Source organism: Procambarus clarkii, chromosome 64, assembly GCF_040958095.1.
Source record: "Procambarus clarkii isolate CNS0578487 chromosome 64, FALCON_Pclarkii_2.0, whole genome shotgun sequence".
In the NCBI taxonomy this organism is placed as follows: domain Eukaryota; kingdom Metazoa; phylum Arthropoda; class Malacostraca; order Decapoda; family Cambaridae; genus Procambarus; species Procambarus clarkii.
In genome coordinates, this window is record NC_091213.1 from 368,653 (window position 1) to 390,374 (window position 21,722).

Consider the following 21,722-nt stretch of genomic DNA (forward strand, 5'->3'; position numbering starts at 1 on the left):
ACTCACGGTCGCTGACTCGTTTCCGATACCGCGCATTGACGATTGCATAGATCGGATCGGGAGTGCACGGTATGTCTCGAAGATAGACCTGTTGAAGGGATACTACCAGATTCCCCTGTCTGAGGAGGCCAAGAGGATCTCAGCGTTCGTGACACCCGACGGCTTGTACCAATATAAAGTGGTGCCGTTCGGAATGAAGAATAGTGGTAGTTGTTTTCAACGAGTAATGAATCAGGTATTACAAGGCGCGACTGGATGTGCAGTGTACATCGATGATATTGTGGTGTTCGCTGATTCCTGGAAGGATCACGTGGATCGACTTTTAGATTTGTTCGATCGGTTGGAGAAGGCCAACATGACGATCAACTTGGCAAAAAGCGAGTTCGGGAGAGCCCGCCTGGAGTACCTTGGATATATAGTAGGGCAAGGCGAGGTTGCTCCGGTAAGAACAAAGGTGGAGGCCATTGACAACTTCCCGGTGCCCAGGAGTAAGAAAGAATTGTTGAGATACCTCGGTATGATTGGGTATTACCGGAAGTTCTGTGAAAATTTCTCCACCATAGCCGCTCCTATGACGAGTTTGCTATCAAAGAGCAAGAAGTGGGAGTGGAATGGAACAGCACAAGAAGCGTTTGAGAAGACCAAAAGACTGTTGACTGAGGCACCTGTACTAGTGTCGCCAGATTTTGAAGCGCCGTTTACGTTATTTGTAGATGCCAGTGATATAGGGGCCGGAGCTGTACTGACGCAGCAGAATGATGGAATTTACCGCCCCGTGTCCTTCTTCTCGAAGAAGTTCGTTAAGCACCAGAGGTCGTACAGTACAGTCGAGAAAGAGACTTTGGCCCTGGTGATGGCATTGAAACATTTTGAAGTGTATGTGAGTGGGGGAGGACACCCAGTAACGGTGTATACAGACCATAATCCCCTAGTTTTCCTGAAGAAAATGAAGCATGCAAACCAGAGATTAACCAGATGGTTTTTATCGCTCCAAGAGTATGACCTGGTGATAACGCACATAAGAGGGCGAGACAATGTAGTGGCTGATGCGTTATCTCGAGCCTAGCCATTAGAATAACTCTCAAAAATAAGGGGAGGGGAGTGTTATGATCTCAGCCTACAGGAGAAACGAGTCTCCCTTCTTGAGAGTTATTCAGCAAGCCTGACCTAACTAGAAGGTCTAGCAAATATTGAGGTGATAACCCATATGTAAAATGGCTGGTTGGATATGTATAACAATTTGAGATTATGGGCAATGAAGAAGAAAACGGATAAATGACTGGCTAGGAGATGTGGACATTTTGCTGGAGGCGTGAGGCTCGCTTCTGGAAGGGCTTTGACCTCACTTGAGTGCCAGACATCGCAGGGGGAAGCCGCGCTCCGTTTGAGCTCCCGCCAGAAGGGAACCCCTAGTGATATATCTCTAAGAGAAGAGAAGTGTGCAGACGTGCCAGCTGTGGAATTGAGCTGAGAACGTTGTGGTGTCAAGTCTTGGACGGCGAGGAGAGTTTAATAAGCTGCTCAGAGGCATTTTCGTGGGCTGTGTGGAGCGCCCTGACCAGACGCCGTCAGAGGGAAAGCGCCCTCGATCAATTAATCTGTGGTAAGCACGATATACGCCAGTTCATAGTGATCACTTGTAGTTGGTCGTGTGCCCAGCGACAGTAGCGATGTTTATTTTATAAGTTAGACATGTTTTAATAAGGCAGAAAGCCTGAAATAAGAGAGTGGAGAGGGAGGAACACGGAGCGACGTCCGCCCCCTCTGAGCGCTGGCGGACGACTGAGGGAGCCTGGCTCTTGACGGAGGAAGACCCTCCCAGCGAGTGAGGACCGCCGCCAGGCGAGGTGGAGTATGGACCCGCCCAAAGCGGGGGAGTCCACTCTCGCTGTATGTAGAGGACAGATAGAGGTTTGAGGCAAGCATATTGTGTGGTTATTTTTGTTTATGTGTTAAAGGGGAACATTTTATTGGAGTGTCGATGGGTTGCAGGTTTGTCTTTTGGGGAAGAAGTTGCTGAGAACTTCGAAGCCAGCAGATGAAGTAGCTGATGAGATTCCAAGGTAGTGGAGCAGAGGACCTCGAGCTGTGAGGAGAAGCAGCAGTGAAGAGGAGTGTCACGTGCTTTTGTAGAAGTGGAGAAGCACCATAGTTGCTCGGGGAAACTTCATGGTGTAGCAGCCAAGAGAGCTGTGGAGGACCCTAGCAGAAGGGTGAAGCACCGTAGTTGCTCAAGGAAACTTCATGATAGCAGCCTGGAGGAGCTGCAGAGGATCCTGGTAGTGAAGCCCGGAAGAACCTAAGGATATTAGGGTAGTGAACTTCCAGAGGTGGAAGGGGAAGTTCTGGTGGATTACTTATAGGGAGTTGATAGTGTTTGGTTGTCATTAGCGTGCAAGACGCAGTGAGAGGTGAGTGACTGTTTGCATTCGTATGTCAAGGAGTGATTTATTCTGAAGCTTAGTTGCAGTCGTAGGCTTGATTACCTACAGATGTATGTGCTCGAGGACTGACAGTGATCGATTAATCATTGTTGTGTATCAATGAACATTTATACTGATATATGTTATTGCATTCAAATGCTGGTTTTCTATATATACATTATCTTGCTGATAGTGCAACAGTTTATGTAGGCTTGATCAACTTGAGGAGGTTAATAGTATCAGGTGGTGAACCAGGAGATAGGATACCACTTGATAAGCTGATAATAGAGTTCTGATGGTGTTGGAGTGCAACCTGATTGTGATATTATAGAGTATAGGATTCATTATTATTATATGTGTGTATGTATCGTGTATGTGCTTTGTCCAGTAAATGTGTCACAATTTGCTGGTGTTTGCCCTTGTCCTAGTGAGGCTTCCCAGGAGGTAGTAAAGGAGGAGAGAGAGAGAGAGAGAACCAAGAACCACTGCTGTGGACAGGGTAGGAGGTAATACTAGTAAGTCATAGGGGATTGAGGAGATCATATCTCATAAGGAGAGAGTGGGGAGTCACAGCGGCTCGAGTGGGTGTGTGCACGTGACAACGAGGCTAAGTGTTGGAGCCGCATCCCCTAAACGTGTGACGTTGAGCCCCTCTCCAAGAGCCAGAAGCGCCAAGGGTGATCTCCTAGTATAAGCACTCTGCCGAGTTGTGGGTTGGGTTGTCCATAGAGAAGGATCAACGACGACAACACCAACCAACCCAGTCTATAATAGTAGGTAGATTTGATATGGGTCTGTAATTGTTTGTCTGCCGTATTGCCTCCTTTATGAACTGGCGTTACTCTTGCTTTTTTAAGGGTATCAGGGAAGGTATGACACTCCAGAGATTTGTTGAACAGCAGAGCTATGGGCGGTGCAAGGACATGGGAGGCGCTCGTGTATACCATGGATGGTATTTCACTAATGTTCCCAGCTTTGGTTTTTAGTGAGTGAATGATGGACACAACATCTGTAGGGGTGACTGGTGAAAGGAGAAGAGAGTTTGGATATCTGCCTGAGAGATATGTGGTAACATGTGTCTGGGTCTGTGGGATTTTTTGGACAAGGTTAGCACCAATCGATGAAAAGAAGCTATTAAATTCAGTTGTTCTTTCTAGATCTGTTGCAGGTGTATAACCATCCTTGGAGGTTTTTATCTGGTTATGTGAGTGTTGTTTAGCTCCCAGGATGGTAGAGATGGCTCTCTGTGTGCACTTTTCATGTTGCCTTTTGCTTCTTTGAATTTGTTCTCATAATAGGAAAGTTTTGCTTTTTTTATTATACTGGTAAGCACTGACGAGTACCTCTTAACTACTTCCTTTGCAATTAAGTCAATCCTAAGTTTTTTTTTATCATATTCATGTTTCTTGTCGATTGCTTTGAGTATGCCACTAGTGAACCAGGGATTATTTAATCTTTTGCCAGTTACTTGCTTGGTGAGGAGAGGACAGTAAGTATTGCACAGGCATAGAATTTTGGAGAGTAAGAGGCTAGTTAACGAATATATACATCCTGTGTATTATTCAATTCAGATTCCCAGTTTATATAGTGGAGGGCATTTGTGAGATTGCCTATTGCTGCTTCACTGTGTAACCTAAGGGTAAGTTCCTTGTTAGCTAGTGGTCTATGTCCGCTACAAGGAAGGTAGGATAGTGGTCAGTTGTTCTGTCAATTATTATACCTGGTGTAAGGGGGAGCTGTTATGTTGGTCCATAAGTGATCCAGGGTAGTAGCGGATGTTTGAGGGACTCGGGTGGGCTTGGTGATTGTGAGGATTAGCATACAGGAGTTCATGCTGCTTAGGAAATAGTCGACTTAAGGGCTATTTTGTTGCCTTAGGTCAATATTGAAGTCACCTCCCAGAATGATGTGATTTTTGTTCTGATTATTGTTTATGATAAGATTCCTTAAGTTATCTGAGAATGCAGCTACGTTTGTATTGGGAAATCTATAGATGGCTCCAATAGTCAAGGAGAATTTAAGGGATTTAATTGAAAATTGATCAAAGGTATATTCACAGTAGTCATCTCTATCACTAATGACACTGTTGCAGATGAAGGGTCTTGGTAATATATAGCTGTGCCATCACCTTTTTTGTTAGGCCTACAGTTGTGAATGGCTCTATGGCGTAACCTCTATATCGGTGATGCACCCCATACCATGGGGTGCATCACCGCCCACGGGATGGGGTGCATAATGAATGACTAACATTAGTCATCGTTGTCGGCTCTTCCCCTTCCTCTTCTCTCCCATATTCCCCCCTCCCCCACACCCCATGCCCCCCAGGCCCACGCCTCCCACACTGTGGGAGGCGTGGGCCTCCCCGGCCTTCCCCTCCTCTCCGTGCATGAGTCATCACGAGGGGTCGCAGGGAGGGGAGACGGGAGAGTGCAAGCAATGAATTCTAATGAGGTGAGAGGGAGAGGGGCTGGACAAGTGGGAGGGGGGGGGGCGAGAGGGGCTGGGACCCCTCCCTCACCCCTAGACAAATAATCTATGTTTACTACATAATTTAATTAAAATGAATTACAATTTTGCCTAATCTGAGTAATTCAATTAAGTCTTATTAGAGTGAGGATAATGGTGGTATTCACTGTCACACAGGACAGAGGGTCATACACAAGACAATAGATCTAAACTGTAGGCTGAACCACACATATCATGGTTACAGTCAACTACATTAGACTACACATTTCAGTGTACGAATATGTAAATACAACTTTCTATTGTGCGCTGCCACACAAGGACACGGATGGGTTCATAAGAGATGCAATTTAAAAAAAAATGTTCTTCATTTTTCAAAATGAACAAGGAAATTTTGGATAAATTGTTAGGATGTCGTCCAGAACACCTGAGTCAATGAAATAGTTACACAGTTGGTGGTACAAGAGGCCAGGAGGTCTAAAGTCCTTTACGGTTTCACATTCAACAATATAGTGTTCAATGTAATGTAATTATCAGGGGAAAGCTCTAAGCCAGTATGGTCATGTAGCACTTGGAAAAGATATGTGAATAAGGATTTTGGATAGGACGGAGGGAAGGAATGGAGCACACCCACTAGGACGGTCGGGGATTGAAGTACGACCTGCAGGAAGCGTGACCGTCGCTCTACCGTCCAGCCCAAGTGGTAGATATAGTATTCTAGTGAATGCATTAAAGGCCTGTCACAGAGTTTACAATCTGAGTATTCTGGTAGTGGCTCAGCCTCGCTAACCTGCCAGATGTGACTATAGCCAAGGTGAATCACCACAATGACTACACCACATTGTCTGGTCCGGTTACTGTGCTGACCATACAAATACCTATGATAGGGGATTAATCTGGAAACTAATTAAAAATCACAGGAGCGATAGTATACATTATACAAAATCTAAATTGTAGACTGCAAATAGTCATACCCTATTGTATAATATACATGCACGATGTATTGTACTTGAAGCAGACCTGCAGTAGGCAGAGGAGAGGAGCACTGCAGTAGGCAGTCCACATAGTGCAGTAGTAACACACTCGCCCTGCGCTTCGCCAGTGATTTGGCCTGGGTTCATATCCTGGCCGGGGAGGATTGATTAGGCACCAATCCTTAACTGTACGCTCCTGTTCACCCAGCTGTGAATGGGTACCTGGATTCACGAAGCAGTTACGCAAGTACTTAGGAACGTTTTTGTTCTTCCCATCTTCGTGGCGGCTTCGTCGGGACTGAGGTAGACATTAAGAGTAGGGTAAGCACCCAAGTCGTCGCCTTGGGTGACACAGTAACTGTAGACTTGGTGTGTCCCAACGTCCTCCCAGCGACTATAAGAAATATTGCCGGAACAACCGTGGATATTTTCAAGAGAAAACTGGACTGTTTTCTAAAAGTAGTTCCGGACCAACCGAGCTGTGGTGGGTATGTGGGCCTGCGGGCCGCTCCAACCAACAGCCTGGTGGACCAAACTCTCTCAAGTCAAGTCTGGCCTCGGGCCGGGCTTGGGGAGTAGAACAACTCCCAGAACCCCATCAACCAGGTATCAACCAACAGCCTGGTGGACCAAACTCTCACAAGTCAAGCCTGGCCTCGGGCCGGGCTTGGGGAGTAGAACAACTCCCAGAACCCCATCAAGCAGGTATCAAGAAGGCGTGTAAGTGCCCACACTGCCATTGTTCCACTTTGGTGTGGGAATAGATTGTTTAGATTTAGTTGGAGTACTTGTTGTACTCTTGGGTTTATTATTATTAGTTGGGTCCTCTATGGACTTCGTTGGTTTTGACTTGTCAGTTGAAGAACTCGTTGTTGGTACTATTGTCTCGTGTGCTCTCGTTCCGTTCACCGTCATCCTCAACCCTTCATATATTTCATCGAGGGTGAGTATCTTGAGGTTATCTTGAGGTTATCTTGAGATGATTTCGGGGCTTTTTAGTGTCCCCGCGGCCCAGGCCTCGACCAGGCCTCCACCCCCCAGGCCTCGACCAGGCCTCGACCAGGCCTCCACCCCCAGGTAGCAGCCCGTGACAGCTGACTAACACCCAGGTACCTATTTTACTGCTAGGTAACAGCGCCCGGTATGTCTGTCCAATAATGAGAACAGATGGAGGCTAGAATGTCTATGGGGAATTTCCTATGAATCTCTAATTTTAACAGCCATTCTGCTCTAAGTACATCTGCCTTGGCAGCAAGAGCTTTGTCTAGAGACTCCACTTGGAGTCTAAATTCTTGAAGAGCTTCAGGTGTTGGTATTGCTCTCAGGTTATAGTAGAGGTTAGCTATAGCAATATCCTTGTTGCTATACTTCACTTCTAACAACTGTATGGCAGTATCATAGTCGTAATCACTTTGAATCACATGATCAATAACTGCCTTTGCTTCTCCCTTAAGCGTACTATATATATAAAGGAATTTTTTGGTTTATTAATGGAACTTTTAGCGTTCACTAGTGAATCGAACGTGTTCCAGTAACATTCCAAGTTTCTGTCATCTTTGCCATGAAATTAAGGTAAATCAATGGCAGGAAGACGAACTTCATTAAATGGTTCAAATATATTAACTCCACTTGATGTTGGAGCATTGTGAGAAACTGTTTATATTGAATTGTTGCAAGAAGTGTGTTAATTTACCCAGACGACCTTGGACAGCCTTCTCATATTGTCCCGTGTCGGCATGGAAGGCGGCTCTTGTAAACGTGTCGGCATGGAAGGCGGCTCTTGTAAACGTGTCGGCATGGAAGGCGGCTCTTGTAAACGTGTCGGCATGGAAGGCGGCTCTTGTAAACGTGTCGGCATGGAAGGCGGCTCTTGTAAACGTGTCGGGATGGAAGGCGGCTCTTGTAAACGTGTCGGCATGGAAGGCGGCTCTTGTAAACGTGTCGGCATGGAAGGCGGCTCTTGTAAACGTGTCGGCATGGAAGGCGGCTCTTGTAAACGTGTCGGCATGGAAGGCGGCTCTTGTAAACGTGTCGGCATGGAAGGCGGCTCTTGTAAACGTGTCGGGATGGAAGGCGGCTCTTGTAAACGTGTCGGCATGGAAGGCGGCTCTTGTAAACGTGTCGGCATGGAAGGCGGCTCTTGTAAAAGTGTCGGCATGGAAGGCGGCTCTTGTAAACGTGTCGGGATGGAAGGCGGCTCTTGTAAACGTGTCGGCATGGAAGGCGGCTCTTGTAAACGTGTCGGCATGGAAGGCGGCTCTTGTAAACGTGTCGGCATGGAAGGCGGCTCTTGTAAACGTGTCGGCATGGAAGGCGGCTCTTGTAAACGTGTCGGCATGGAAGGCGGCTCTTGTAAACGTGTCGGGATGGAAGGCGGCTCTTGTAAACGTGTCGGCATGGAAGGCGGCTCTTGTAAACGTGTCGGCATGGAAGGCGGCTCTTGTAAACGTGTCGGCATGGAAGGCGGCTCTTGTAAACGTGTCGGCATGGAAGGCGGCTCTTGTAAACGTGTCGGCATGGAAGGCGGCTCTTGTAAACGTGTCGGCATGGAAGGCGGCTCTTGTAAACGTGTCGGCATGGAAGGCGGCTCTTGTAAACGTGTCGGCATGGAAGGCGGCTCTTGTAAACGTGTCGGCATGGAAGGCGGCTCTTGTAAACGTGTCGGCATGGAAGGCGGCTCTTGTAAACGTGTCGGCATGGAAGGCGGCTCTTGTAAACGTGTCGGCATGGAAGGCGGCTCTTGTAAACGTGTCGGCATGGAAGGCGGCTCTTGTAAACGTGTCGGCATGGAAGGCGGCTCTTGTAAACGTGTCGGCATGGAAGGCGGCTCTTGTAAACGTATCGGCATGGAAGGCGGCTCTTGTAAACGTGTCGGGATGGAAGGCGGCTCTTGTAAACGTGTCGGCATGGAAGGCGGCTCTTGTAAACGTGTCGGCATGGAAGGCGGCTCTTGTAAACGTGTCGGCATGGAAGGCGGCTCTTGTAAACGTGTCGGCATGGAAGGCGGCTCTTGTAAACGTGTCGGCATGGAAGGCGGCTCTTGTAAACGTGTCAGCATGGAAGGCGGCTCTTGTAAACGTGTCGGCATGGAAGGCGGCTCTTGTAAACTAATGTAAATATCATCTCCAATATTGTAAATCATTTACAGAAAAATAAGTATAACATTTAGGGGTTTAACGTTCATGCTCTATGATAATGAAACACTGGTTTATTGAGAACTATACTACTGTATATGTAATGTAGTATTGCCTTGTAAAATTTATGTATATATGATTTATATTGTATTTTATTAAAAATATAGTTCAGTATTTTGTTGAATGAGGATTTGAAGATAATTATTCAGAGCCTCATTAATTTTTTGTAAAGTTTGTTTAGCCACCTCTATGTGGCTTTCTGGTACTTTTTGAGTGTACTTTGGAGCCGGTCGGCCGAGCGGACAGCACACTGGACTTGTGATCCTTTGGTCCCAGGTTTGATCCCGGGCGCCGGCGAGAAAAAAAATGGGCAGAGTTTTTCACCCTATGCCCCTGTTACCTAGCAGTAAAATAGGTACCTGAGTGTTAGTCAGCTGTCACGGGCTGCTTCCTGGGGGTGGAGGCCTGGTCGAGGACCGGGCCGCGGGGACACTAAAAAAAAAAAAAAAAAGAAATCATCTCAAGATAATGTCAAGTGTCACATTTGACCGAATTAATTGATCACACTTTTTCAGTTGTTGAGTCACATGTCCTTTGTGACTCCCGTATGATCTGAGGTACAGTATACTGTTACCAGACATTTCATCTGTTGTACTGCTTGTTGAATTTGCTTTGGTTGGCCCCCATCATTTTTTAGTGGAAATAATTCGGGTATTGGCTCATAAATTGTGAGCAAATATTTAGTAATAATAGCCTAGGGTTATATTTAAATTACTAGGCTTGAATCCTATTTCTTACAGAGGTTGGCACATAAAATATTAAATTGAATATCTATACAATGTTTTGATTTGAGTGGTAATTCGTGTTACTATAAAGATTTTCCGAAAGCTAGCTCATCTTTATCACCGTTGGATGGATAGCAACACTTTTTATCACTCAAAGAAGAAATAATTACATACAATTTTTTATAATACGGTATAATAGAATGATTATATGTGAAACACAATTCGTGATGCAAATGAATCTCGCCCTATTTAGGGTCTGCACAGTTGTTTAAATGGTGTTATGTTGGACAATTTTAAGTTCAGCTTTATGCAAGTAATATTATCCTATCCTGACACTGTTCAGCACAAGTAATTGGACTGGACTAGTCTGGACAATGTTTAGTTCTAAACCAGCCCAATATTGTCCTAACCAGCATAAGGGTTGGCACAAGTAAATTAAATATAATGTGCAGTAAATAGAATGGTGCAATATTTTATTTGATTGTTTTATATTAAATGACTTATTTAGAGAAATGTATATATAATTAGTATTGATAACGTCTTATCAACTCTGGTAATTAATTAGAATTTATTAATTAATGTGTAAGTGAGATGCCCCTGCAGGCATCGCAGAGACCAGAAGCCCCGGGTCTACCACTAGCAACTCTGGACGGTGTGGCTACAGTGTTTGCCCTAATCTGGATGGCATGAACAAAATCTCCTCCACTTAGCAGACGGGTACCGGATGAGACCCACTTGTGACAGGAAGGAACCTCACAAGCAAGGCCGGCACCGTCAACCATGCTGTACAGTTTTGCTTTCTAACTCCTAGAGCGCTCAGACGTTCTGTTAGAAGGGGTTCCGGCGCCCGTGGTCGGGTCTACCCATCGACGCCAGTATGACAGAGATTAGTCATCCCATCCACAATCCACACTACCCATCAACAAAGAAATTAGTGAAATTCTAAGAAGCCAGTATGAGGCCATGTTTAGCACACCAATAAACATGAAAGTTGATGACCCAGACAGCTTCTTTATGAATGACATTCAAGCAGCAGATAATATAACGGATATTACCACAAACTCGGAAGACTTTGAAAGAGAAATTGACAATATGCCCATGCACTCAGCTTCTGGGCTTGACTCATGGAATTCAATATTCATAAAGAAATGTAAAGTACCAGTAGCGAGAGCACTCAGCGTAATATGGAGAAAGAGCCTGGATACAGGGGAGATACCAGCAGCACTTAAATCTGCAGATATAGCTCCGTTGCACAAAAGGAGGAGTAAAGCCTTGGCAAAAAATTATAGGCCAGTTGCACTAACATCACACATAATAAGTGTTTGAAAGAGTGATTAGGAATCAAATTTCTAGTTTTATGGAAAACAATGAATTGCACAACCCAGAACAACATGGATTTAGAGCGGGAAGATCCTGTCTGTCACAGTTACTCAACCACTATGACAAAATCACAGAAGCCCTAGAAGAAAAGCAAAATGCAGATTTTGTATACACAGACTTTGCAAAGGCGTTCGACAAATGTGACCATGGGGTGATAGCTCACAAAATGAGGTCAATGGGAATAACTGGAAAAGTAGGACGCTGGATACTCAATTTTCTGTCGAACAGAACACAGAGTAACAGTCAATCAGATAAAATAGAGTCCAAGTGCAGTTAAAAGCTCTGTACCTCAAGGTACAGTCCTTGTACCGCTACTGTTCCTTATTCTCATATCTGATATAGACAAAAATATACGTCACAGCTTCGTGTCGTCCTTTGCAGATGACACAAAAATCAGCATGAAAATTACCTCTGCTGAAGACATTGAAAAACTACAAGCAGGTGTCAACAAAGTTTTCGATTGGGCAGCAGAAAATAACATGATGTTTAACAGTGATAAATTTCAGGTACTCAGGTACGTCAAAAATGAGGATCTGGAACATAATACAGGGTACAAAACACAATCGAATCTTCCCATAGTAGAAAAACAGCATGTCAAGGGTTTGGGAATAATGATGTCTGACGACCTAACGTTTAGGGAGCATAACCAAGCAAATATTGCGTCAGCCAGAAAAATGATCGGATGGATTACGAGAACTTTCAAATCCAGGGATCCCATCACAATGGTTGTACTCTTCAAGTCACTTGTGTTGTCCCATCTTGAGTACTGCTCAGTACTCACTTCCCCCTTCAGAGCAGGAGAGATTGTTGAAATAGAGGGAATACAGAGAACATACACGGCACGCATAGACGAGAAACCTAAATTAAAAATTAATTAAAAAATTATTTAATAAAAAATTAACAAATAAATTAAAAAACACCTAAATTATTGGGATCGCCTCAAAGCTCTCCAAATGTACTCTCTAGAAAGGAGACGAGAGAGATACCAAATAATATACACCTGGAAAATACTGGAGGGACAGGTCCCAAATCTACACAGTAAAATAACAACGTACTGGAGTGAACGATATGGAAGAAAATGCAGAATAGAACCAGTGAAGAGCAGAGGTGCCATAGGCACAATCAGAGAACACTGTATAAACATCAGAGGTCCGCGGTTGTTCAACATCCTCCCAGCAAGCATAAGAAATATTGCCGGAACAACCGTGGACATCTTCAAGAGGAAACTGGGCTGTTTTCTAAGAGAAGTTCCGGACCAACCGGGCTGTGGTGGGTATGTGGGCCTGCGGGCCGCTCCAACCAACAGCCTGGTGGACCAAACTCTCACAAGTCGAGCCTGGCCTCGGGCCGGGCTTGGGGAGTAGAACCCCATCAAGTAGGTATCAAGCAGGACACATTCACGCTTAGAAGCGGGTAGGAGAGCCGCTGCCACTATCACCGGATCCTCCGACTCTACCAACGTCCCGAGCCGCTTGTTCTTTTGTAGGCGGATTGATGCAGCAAAGTCTTGAATTCCTAGTCCACCGTCCTTTATGTCGGTATGAAAGAAGGCATTAGGGGTATCATGAGGCAGTTGTAGCCAGCCACGAATACCGAGCCGCAACCGCCTGTCAAGCCTCGCTAATTCCGTCTTGAACACGCGTCCGAGAACAAGCCGGTGGTTCATCTTTGGGGATTAACTGGTGTTTAAGTAAGTATAACCTCTGCTGGGGTTTGAGGGGGGGGGGGGCCTGGGTGGTGATAGTCAAACCATCCTCAAACAAGCAACCGTAGGATAATAGTCTGCCTCTGGCCCCGATAAGTATGCCATAGTACTTGTACTCATCTGCCACACTCATACTGCCAATGTCATCACCTCTGACAGTATATTTCCATGTAGTGGGAACATGGCAAGTCTTGCGATGAGCATCAATCGCTAAGCATAGCGTACTTCACTTAGCAGCGTTCACCTTAAGGCCAGAGCCACGCAGTGTGGCACAGATGTTGTTTATAAGGGTCTGTAGTCCTGGAGCCGTTTCTTCTTCTTATTATTAATATCTTTATTGACAAAATTAATTACAATTTTGCCTAAGCTGAGGATTTTGATAAAGCCATATTAGAGTGAGGATAATGGTGGTATTCACTGTCACGCAGGACAGAGGGTCATTCACAAGACAATAGGTCTAAACTGTAGGCTGAAGCACATATATATCATGGTTACAATCAATGTTTTAATGTATGGATATGTGAAAACAACTTTCTATTGTGCACTGCCACACAAGGGCAGGGATGGGTTCTGCCACTACCAAATCGTTCGTGAATGCCAGGGCTGATACCTTTTCACCCCCCCCCCCCCCCCCCCGTTCAATTCCTAGCTCCATTTCCTTAGCCCAAGTAATTGCCTCATCAATTATTAGGTTGAAGAGAAACGGAGATAAGGATTTGTGTTCAACCCCTCTTCAACCCCACCCCCTAGTAATCAGGATGTCCTTCGACTTCTCCCCTTGGCTGGTAATTATGGCGGAGGACTGTTCATAGCCCGACATGATGTATGTCCTTAAAGGCTTTGGCCTTTACATTTCATGGCCTGCTGGATGGCCGGATGGGAGACGCTGTCGAAAGTCTTCTCGATATTCAGAAATGAGACAAGAGATCTGTAGTGGGAAAATTACGGAATCTAGGACGCCAGGGGGAGGGGAGCCCTGGGTGAAGGGTGAGAGGGGGGGCCCAGGGTGAGGGGTGAGAGGGGGGCCCCAAGGTGAGGGGGGCCCCTGGGTGAGGGGTGAGAGGGGAGCCCCAGGGTGAGGGGTGAGAGGGGGGCCCCTGGGTGAGGGGTGAGAGGGGGGCCCCTGGGCTCCAACCTGTCCTCTTAAAAAGAACGTCGCTTTTGGCCGTTTGCCCGTATGGCCGAATTTGGACGTAATTTGAAATTGAAAAAAAAATTTAAATAAATGTGGGATTTTTTTTTTCACCAACAGTAAGTTAAGGGTCCTCTGGTAGGTTAGGTGGGCAGGAAATTCTCATAAAGTTTCAAAACGTTATGAAAAACGTTAATGTAAAGTGTCCTCTCATAACGTCTGCGCGTAGGCGGGACGACTCAAATAGAAAACGGAACAGAACGTCACTTTTGTGAGTCGATTTCATTTCAAATTACGTCCAAATTTAGCCATAGTGCGCATACGAGCCAAAAGTGACGTTCTTTTTAGGAGGACGGGTTGGGGTGAGGGGTGAGAGGGGGGCTCCAAGGTGAGGGGGTGAGAGGGGGGCCCCTGGGTGAGGGGTGAGAGGGGGGGCCCCTGGGTGAGAGGGGGGCCCCTGGGTGAGGGGGTGAGAGGTGGGGCCCCTGGGTGAGGGGGTGAGAGGGGGGGCCCCTGGGTGAGGGGTGAGAGGGGGGGCCCCTGGGTGAGGGGTGAGAGGGGGGCCCCAAGGTGAGGGGTGAGAGGGGGGCCCCTGGGTGAGGGGTGAGAGGGGAGCCCCAGGGTGAGGGGTGAGAGGGGGGGCCCCAAGGTGAGGGGTGAGAGGGGGGGCCCCAAGGTGAGGGGTGAGAGGGGGGGCCCCTGGGTGAGGGGTGAGAGGGGGGCCCCTGGGTGAGGGGTGAGAGGGGGGCCCCTGGATGAGGGGTGAGAGGGGGGGCCCCTGGGTGAGGGGTGAGAGGGGGGCCCCTGGGTGAGGGGTGAGAGGGGGGCCCAAGGTGAGGGGTGAGAGGGGGGCCCAAGGTGAGGGGTGAGAGGGGGGCCCAAGGTGAGGGGTGAGAGGGGGGCCCCAAGGTGAGGGGTGAGAGGGGGGCCCCTGGGTGAGGGGTGAGAGGGGAGCCCCAGGGTGAGGGGTGAGAGGGGAGCCCCAGGGTGAGGGGTGAGAGGGGGGCCCCAAGGTGAGGGGTGAGAGGGGGGCCCCAAGGTGAGGGGTGAGAGGGGGGCCCCAAGGTGAGGGGTGAGAGGGGGCCCCAAGGTGAGGGGTGAGAGGGGGGCCCCTGGGTGAGGGGTGAGAGGGGAGCCCCAGGGTGAGGGGTGAGAGGGGAGCCCCAGGGTGAGGGGTGAGAGGGGGGCCCCAAGGTGAGGGGGTGAGAGGAGGGGCCCCTGGGTGAGGGGTGAGAGGGGGGCCTCAAGGTGAGGGGTGAGAGGGGGGGCCCCTGGGTGAGGGGTGAGAGGGGGGGCCCCTGGGTGAGGGGTGAGAGGGGGGCCCCTGGGTGAGGGGTGAGAGGGGGGGCCCCTGGGTGAGGGGGTGAGAGGGGGGCCCCTGGGTGAGGGGGTGAGAGGGGGGGCCCCTGGGTGAGGGGGTGAGAGGGGGGCCCCTGGGTGAGGGGTGAGAAGGGAGCCCCGGGGTGAGGGGGGAGCCCCAGGGTGAGAGGGGAGCCCCAGGGTGAGGGGAGATCGGGGGGGGGGGCAGGGAAGGGGGAGGGTGAAGACTGTAAAAATTACACCACACAAAAGGTTGGCATGAGAACTAGCAGCGCCGTAATGAGGACAATTGCCTGATAACGGGGCAGATAAAAACAGCTGTGTTACACTACTCATACGAGGATGTGTGTACTCGCCTAATTGTACTCACCTAATTGTGCTTGTGGGGGTTGAGCTTTTGCTCTTTGGTCCCGCCTCTCAACCGTCAATCAACTGGTGTACAGATTCCTGAGCTTCTCGAGCTCTATCATGTCTATATTTGAAACTGTGTATGGAGTCAGCCTCCACCACATCACTTCCTAGTGCATTCCATTTACTAACTACTCTGACATTGAAAATGTTCTTTCTAATATGTCTGTGGTTCATTTGAGTACTCAGCTTCCACCTGTGTCCCCTTGTACGTGTATCTCTCGAGTTAAATAATCCATCCTTGTCTACCCTGTCAATTCCCCTGAGAATTTTTTATGTGGTGATCATGTCTCCCCCAAGCTCTTCTGTCTTCTAGCGACGTGAGGTGCAGTTCATTCAGCCTTTCCTCGTTACTCATGGCTCTTAGTTCTGGGACTAGCCTAGTGGCATACCTCTGAACTTTGTCCAGCTTCGTCTTGTGTTTGACATGGAACGAGCTCCATGCTGGGGCCGCATACTCTAGGATTAGACTTTCATGTCCCTTAAGTGTCATTAGACGAGAACTCCTGGATGAATTTGAAGAAAGTAGAACAGTGCAAACTGGAACTAGCAGGTCCATTGTTCATCACAATGAAATGTGTGAAGTAAAACATGTGTATGGGGCAAGTAACAAAGTCAGTAGACTAACAGATGTTGTCACAGCTCGTATAACACTTGGCTACAAGTATCTCTGGCAGTTCGGCTTGTATAGGGATCTAGATGAAGTAAAGTGTAAAGTGTGTGGACATAGGCAGGGACACACACTCGAACACTATATCTCGGAGTGTAGTAAAATTGAGCCATTTAGAGACAAATCTGTGCTCACTCTGTATGATATGGCAACCTATCTTATTACCATGGATTAAATACCTGAAATCCTTTCACTGTGTTCATATTTTTTTGAGAGATATATACAAGAGTTGTTACATTGTTGTAGAGCCACTAGTACGCGTAGCGTTTCGGGCAGGTCCCTGGAATACGATCCCCACCGCGAAGAATCGTTGTTACAACCAAGTACACATTTTACTGTTGCGTTAAACAGAGGCTACAGTTAAGGAATTGCGCCCAGTAAATCCTCCCCGGCCAGGATACGAACCCATGACAGCGCTCGCGGAACGCCAGGCGAGTGTCTTACTACTACACCACGGAGACTGTAGATTTCGCTCCAAGTAGATAAGTGACATATGAGAATAAGAAACAAGTAGTGTATTGTGAAGACCAATAATAAACACCTGTTCCCCTATGACTGTAATATCTCCATTGGTCAAACTATTATGTATTAGCGATAAGACCTACCATTAATGTATAATGACTTACTGTAAATATACAGCTCTTGAAATAGAACATTCTCTAACTTGCTGACATTGTAACTATAAGGTGTGAAGGATAGATGAAATTGTTTATGTAATAATCTAAGATGAGGTCTGATAAAGACCTTTTGTGCCCTCTGTAATGCTTTTAGCGCTACCGCTCACAGGATGAGTATGGGGTGCACAATAAACTACCCGCCTAAATTGACAGTTCTAATGTTAGCCAGCTTCGCATACGCCGCCGATGTTATTCTTTTGATGTGGGCTTCAGGAGACAGGTTTGGTGTGATATCAACTCCTAGATCTTTCTCTCCGTGCGTTTCATGACGGACTTCATCTCCCATTCGGTATCCAGTGTCTGGCCTCCTGTTTCATCTGCCTAGTTTCATTACCTTACATTTACTTGGGTTGAACTTTCCTTCAGTTTGTCTAGGTCATCTTGTAGCCTCATACTATCTTCCTCTGTCTTAATCCTCCTCATAATTTTTGCATCGTCATCAAACGTTGAGAGAAACGAGTCTATACCCTCTGGAAGATCATTTACATATATTAGAAACGGTATAAATCCAAGGACTGATCCCTGGGGGACTTAACTGGTAACGCCTCGAGACACCTCGCCCCTCAGTGACTCGCTGTCTTCTGTTGCATCGGTACTCCCTTATTGTAGTGGAGTACCTTCCCTTGTGCAATGGTCACTTACGTGGTACGGTGTCTAAGGCTATCTGGCAATCCAAAAATATGCAGTCTGTCCAGCCCTCTCTTTCCTGATTTTTGTTGCCTGGTCACAGAATCCAATTAATCCTGTGAGGTATGATTTGCCATCCCTGAACCCATGCTGATGTTGTGTTACAAAGTTCTTTCGCTCCAGATGTTCCACTAATTTTTTCGCACAATCTTTTCCATCATTTTCCATGGTATGCAAGTTAGTGACACTGGCCTGTAATTTAGTGCCTCCTGTCTATCACCCTCTTGAATATTGGAACTACATGGGCATCTTCCAAATTTTTGGCAGTTCACCTGTTACAAGTGATTTGTTACACACCATGGAGTTTTTTTTATTATTATTTCCTAAAAAAAAAAAAAAAAAAACTCCATAGTATGTAACAAATCACTGGTAACAGGTGAACTGCCAAAAATTTGGAAGATGCCCATGTAGTTCCAATACTATGGAGAGTGGCAGGCACAGAGTTTCTGCGCCTTCCTTCAGTATCCATGGCCTATAGCCTTTGTCACATCTAACTCTAGCAGATGCTTTCTCACCTCCTCACTGGTAGTCACAAACTCATCTAGTGATGTTTGGTTAGATATTTCCTCCCTTATTTCGGGGACTTTTCCTTGCTCTACTGTGAAGACCTTCTGGAATTTCTTATTGAGTTCCTCGCACACACCTTAGTCGTTTGTAGTGAATCCGTCTGCCCCTATCCTCGGTTTCATTACCTGTTCCTTCACTGTTGTTTTTCTCCTGATGTGGCTGTGCAGTAATTTAGGTTGAGTGTTTGCCTTGCTTGCTATGTCATTTTCATACTGTCTTTCTGCCTCTTTTCACCCTGATGTATTATCGGTGCTCTGGTATCTTCCTCTGCTCTCTAGTGTCCTGTTATTTCTATAGTTTCTTCATGCACTTGTACTTGGTTGCTTTGCTAGCTTACATCTAATTAAACCATGGGGATCTCATCTGCATTTCATTTTTTTTTCATTTTGAACTGGGACGAACTTGTTTGCTGCCTCCTTACACTTCTGTGTGATGTGGTCAGTCATGTCTTGGGCCATCTTTCCTCTGACCAAGCTTTAGCTGTGTTTACCAAGTTTTAGCTGTTGGGAATTTTCTTATCTCCTCATAGTTTCCTGTTTGGAATGCCAGCCTTTTGTTTTCTGGTCCCTTCTTTGAGTGCAATAACCCTACTTCGACCAGTTACTCAAATATCAGTACACTGATCATGCATTCCCACGGGGAAGGGGGGGGAGGGCTTCGAAACCGATTTTCCTTACATCGAAGTCGTTCAGAGTGAAGACTAGGTCGTTTCTTGCTGGTTCATCGTTGCCTCATTCTCGTGGGACCCTTGACATGCCGACTTAAAAAGTTCTTGTCGTCGCTTCCAACAGTTTAGCTCTCCATGTTTCCTCACCTCCATGAGGTTACTTGTTTTCCTAGTCTATCCTTCCATGATTAAAGTCCCCCATGATGAGCAGATGGGATCGATTTCTACAGGCAGCAGCGACTTCCTCAATTAAAGTGTTAGCTGCCATGTTGTTTTTGTCATACTCTTTCCTGGGTCTTCTGTTGTTTGACGGAGAGTTATATACCACTGTTACTACTATTACTCTAGGTCCTCCTATTGTCATGGTGCCTGTTATGTAGTCACTGAACTTCTTGCAGCCCGGGATAACCATCTTGAAACTCCATTCCTTTCTCGTCAGTAGGGCCACTCCACTTCCTCCCCTTCCTTCCCTCTTTCCTTATTACAGTGTAGTCCTGGGGAAACACTGCACTCATTATGATTCCTCAGAGTTTTATTTCCGTGAGTCCAATTACATCCTGGTTCACTTCTTGTGCTTTTCCCCGAGTTCACCTTCCTTGCTCTAAATCCCATTTATGTTCGAGTACATGACCTTGAAGCTGTCCATCCTCAGTTGCTGTTGATTCCACTGGAGTAGGGGGACAAGGGGCGTCTGGGAAGGGAGGGCCTGGGAAGGAGGACCTTGGCGACCTGGGATGTGAAGGGAGCTTGGAGGATCTGGTATGGGGAAGCTAGGAGGGTCCGGTGTTGGTCAATTAGGGCATGGGATAGTGGAGCAGGGAGGGGGATGTGGTAGGAGGGAGGGGAAAGGGAAGTCATTGGTTGGGTAACGAAGGGAAGCCTGGGGGGGGGGGTGCATGGAGAGAGGGGGAGGGGGTTAGGAAGGAGAGCTTGGGGTGGGGGAACTGGGAAGGGCATGAGGTGGGGGAACAGGGAGGGCACTTTAGCAGCTCTGTACTGAGCTGCTAAACACCACAAATGATATGGTGGAAGTGCTGATAATCAAAATAGAGATCTTGAATGTAGTTATTGTCTTTGTATATAAGTCACCGGAGGCAAACCCTCAGCAGTTTAAAGACCAACTAACGAAAATAGAACACTGATTAGAAAACCTCACAAATCCAGCCCCAAACTTCATCCTTCTTGGGGACTTCAACCTACGGCACCTGAAATGGAAGCACCTGGCTAATACAGTAATATCAGAAAGAATACCAGGAAGTAGCCTAAATGAACAGGCACATGCAAATGACCTGCTACGGATGTGCGACAAGTTTGCCTTAAATCAGCAAAAAGTAGAACCAACTAGGAAGAACACGCTGGACCTCATTATCATTAATAATGATGAATTGATCAGCATCATAATGATTACAAATACCTGTTACTCAGATCACAACTTAATTGAAATTCTGACAAGCATTGGGAATAGACCTTAAAAACCAGTCCCGATTCCCAGTGGAGGAGACTTCAGTAAATTCAACTTCAGTAATAAACAGATAAACTGGGAGAAAATAAACCAAGACTTCGCAGAAATAAGCTGGGAAGAACAGCTAGAAAATGCCACACAATACAAAATGAGTGCCTGGAAAAAATGAGCTGAGTAGCACTAAAAAATATGCTGAACCTGCATACCCCTAAGAAAAAGAGGAAGAGATGCAGATTGGAACGGGAACGTCGTTCCCTCTATAGGTGAAGAAAATGAATCGCAGAACAACTTGAGTCGCACCCTATCTCAAGAACGGCGAAGGCGACTAGGTAAAGAAATAGAAACAATTGAACTTAAGCGGAAGCTACACGCTTCCGCTACACATAAGGGGCATAACTGGCCGACCCCTCAGTGTTCAAGAGAGACCTGGATAAGCACCTCCAAAGGATACCTGATCAACCAGGCTGTGACTCATACGTCAGGCTGCGAGCAGCCGCGTCCAACAGCCTGGTTGATCAGTCCAGCAACCAGGAGGCCTGGTCGACGACCGGGCCGCGGGGACGCTAAGCCCCGGAAGCACCTCAAGGTAACCTCAAGGTAAGCTACAAGAATCATACAAAACCCAGGAGAGGCAAAGAGAGCAAAAGGCCATCAGTGAAATAGAGAGAAATCCGAAATATTTTTTCTCCTATGCAAAATAAAGATAAAAAACCACATCTAGTATCAGGCCCCAGCGAAAGGGAGATGGAACTTTCACCGATGATGACAAACAAATGAGCGAAATACTGAGGAATCAGTAAGACTGTTTTCAGCGAGCCACTAAACACACTAAAGATTGATAACCCAAATGAATTTTTCATGGATACGATACCAACATCAAATCATATATCAGACGTCACCCCATCCCCACTGGATTTTGAAGAAGCCATAGACAGTATGCCTATGCACTCTGCACCGGGCCCCGATTCTTGGAACTCCATATTCATCAAGAATTGTAAAAAAAAAAAAAAACTATTGCAGGCCCTTCTTATTCTTTGGAGACAAAGCCTAGATATTGGTGTTATCCCTGACATACTAAAAACAGCAGAGATAGCACCACTCCATTAAGGAAGAAATAAGGCAGAGGCAAAAAATTTGACAGATATCACTAACATCACACACAAAAAATCTTTGAGCGAGTGCTAAGAAGTAAGATCACAAAACGCATGGAATCACAGCATCTCCATAACTCCGGACAACATGGTTACAGAACAGGGTGCTCTTGCCTG

The 21,722-nt window shown here is 46.7% G+C and overlaps 1 protein-coding gene across 1 annotated transcript; it reads left to right on the forward strand.

Annotated features, from left to right (window-relative positions):
• Nucleotides 1-7,596: 7,596 nt before the first annotated feature.
• On the forward strand, nt 7,597-8,976 carry LOC138354647 (uncharacterized). Its single transcript, XM_069309004.1, has one exon. It carries the CDS (start codon nt 7,597-7,599, stop codon nt 8,974-8,976), a length of 1,380 nt encoding a protein of 459 aa, XP_069165105.1.
• The last annotated feature ends 12,746 nt before the right edge of the window (nt 8,977-21,722 follow it).

Bases quoted from the DNA above. Each gene is read 5' to 3' on its own strand.
- LOC138354647 (XM_069309004.1), top strand. From the start codon at position 7,597: ATGGAAGGCGGCTCTTGTAAACGTGTCGGCATGGAAGGCGGCTCTTGT.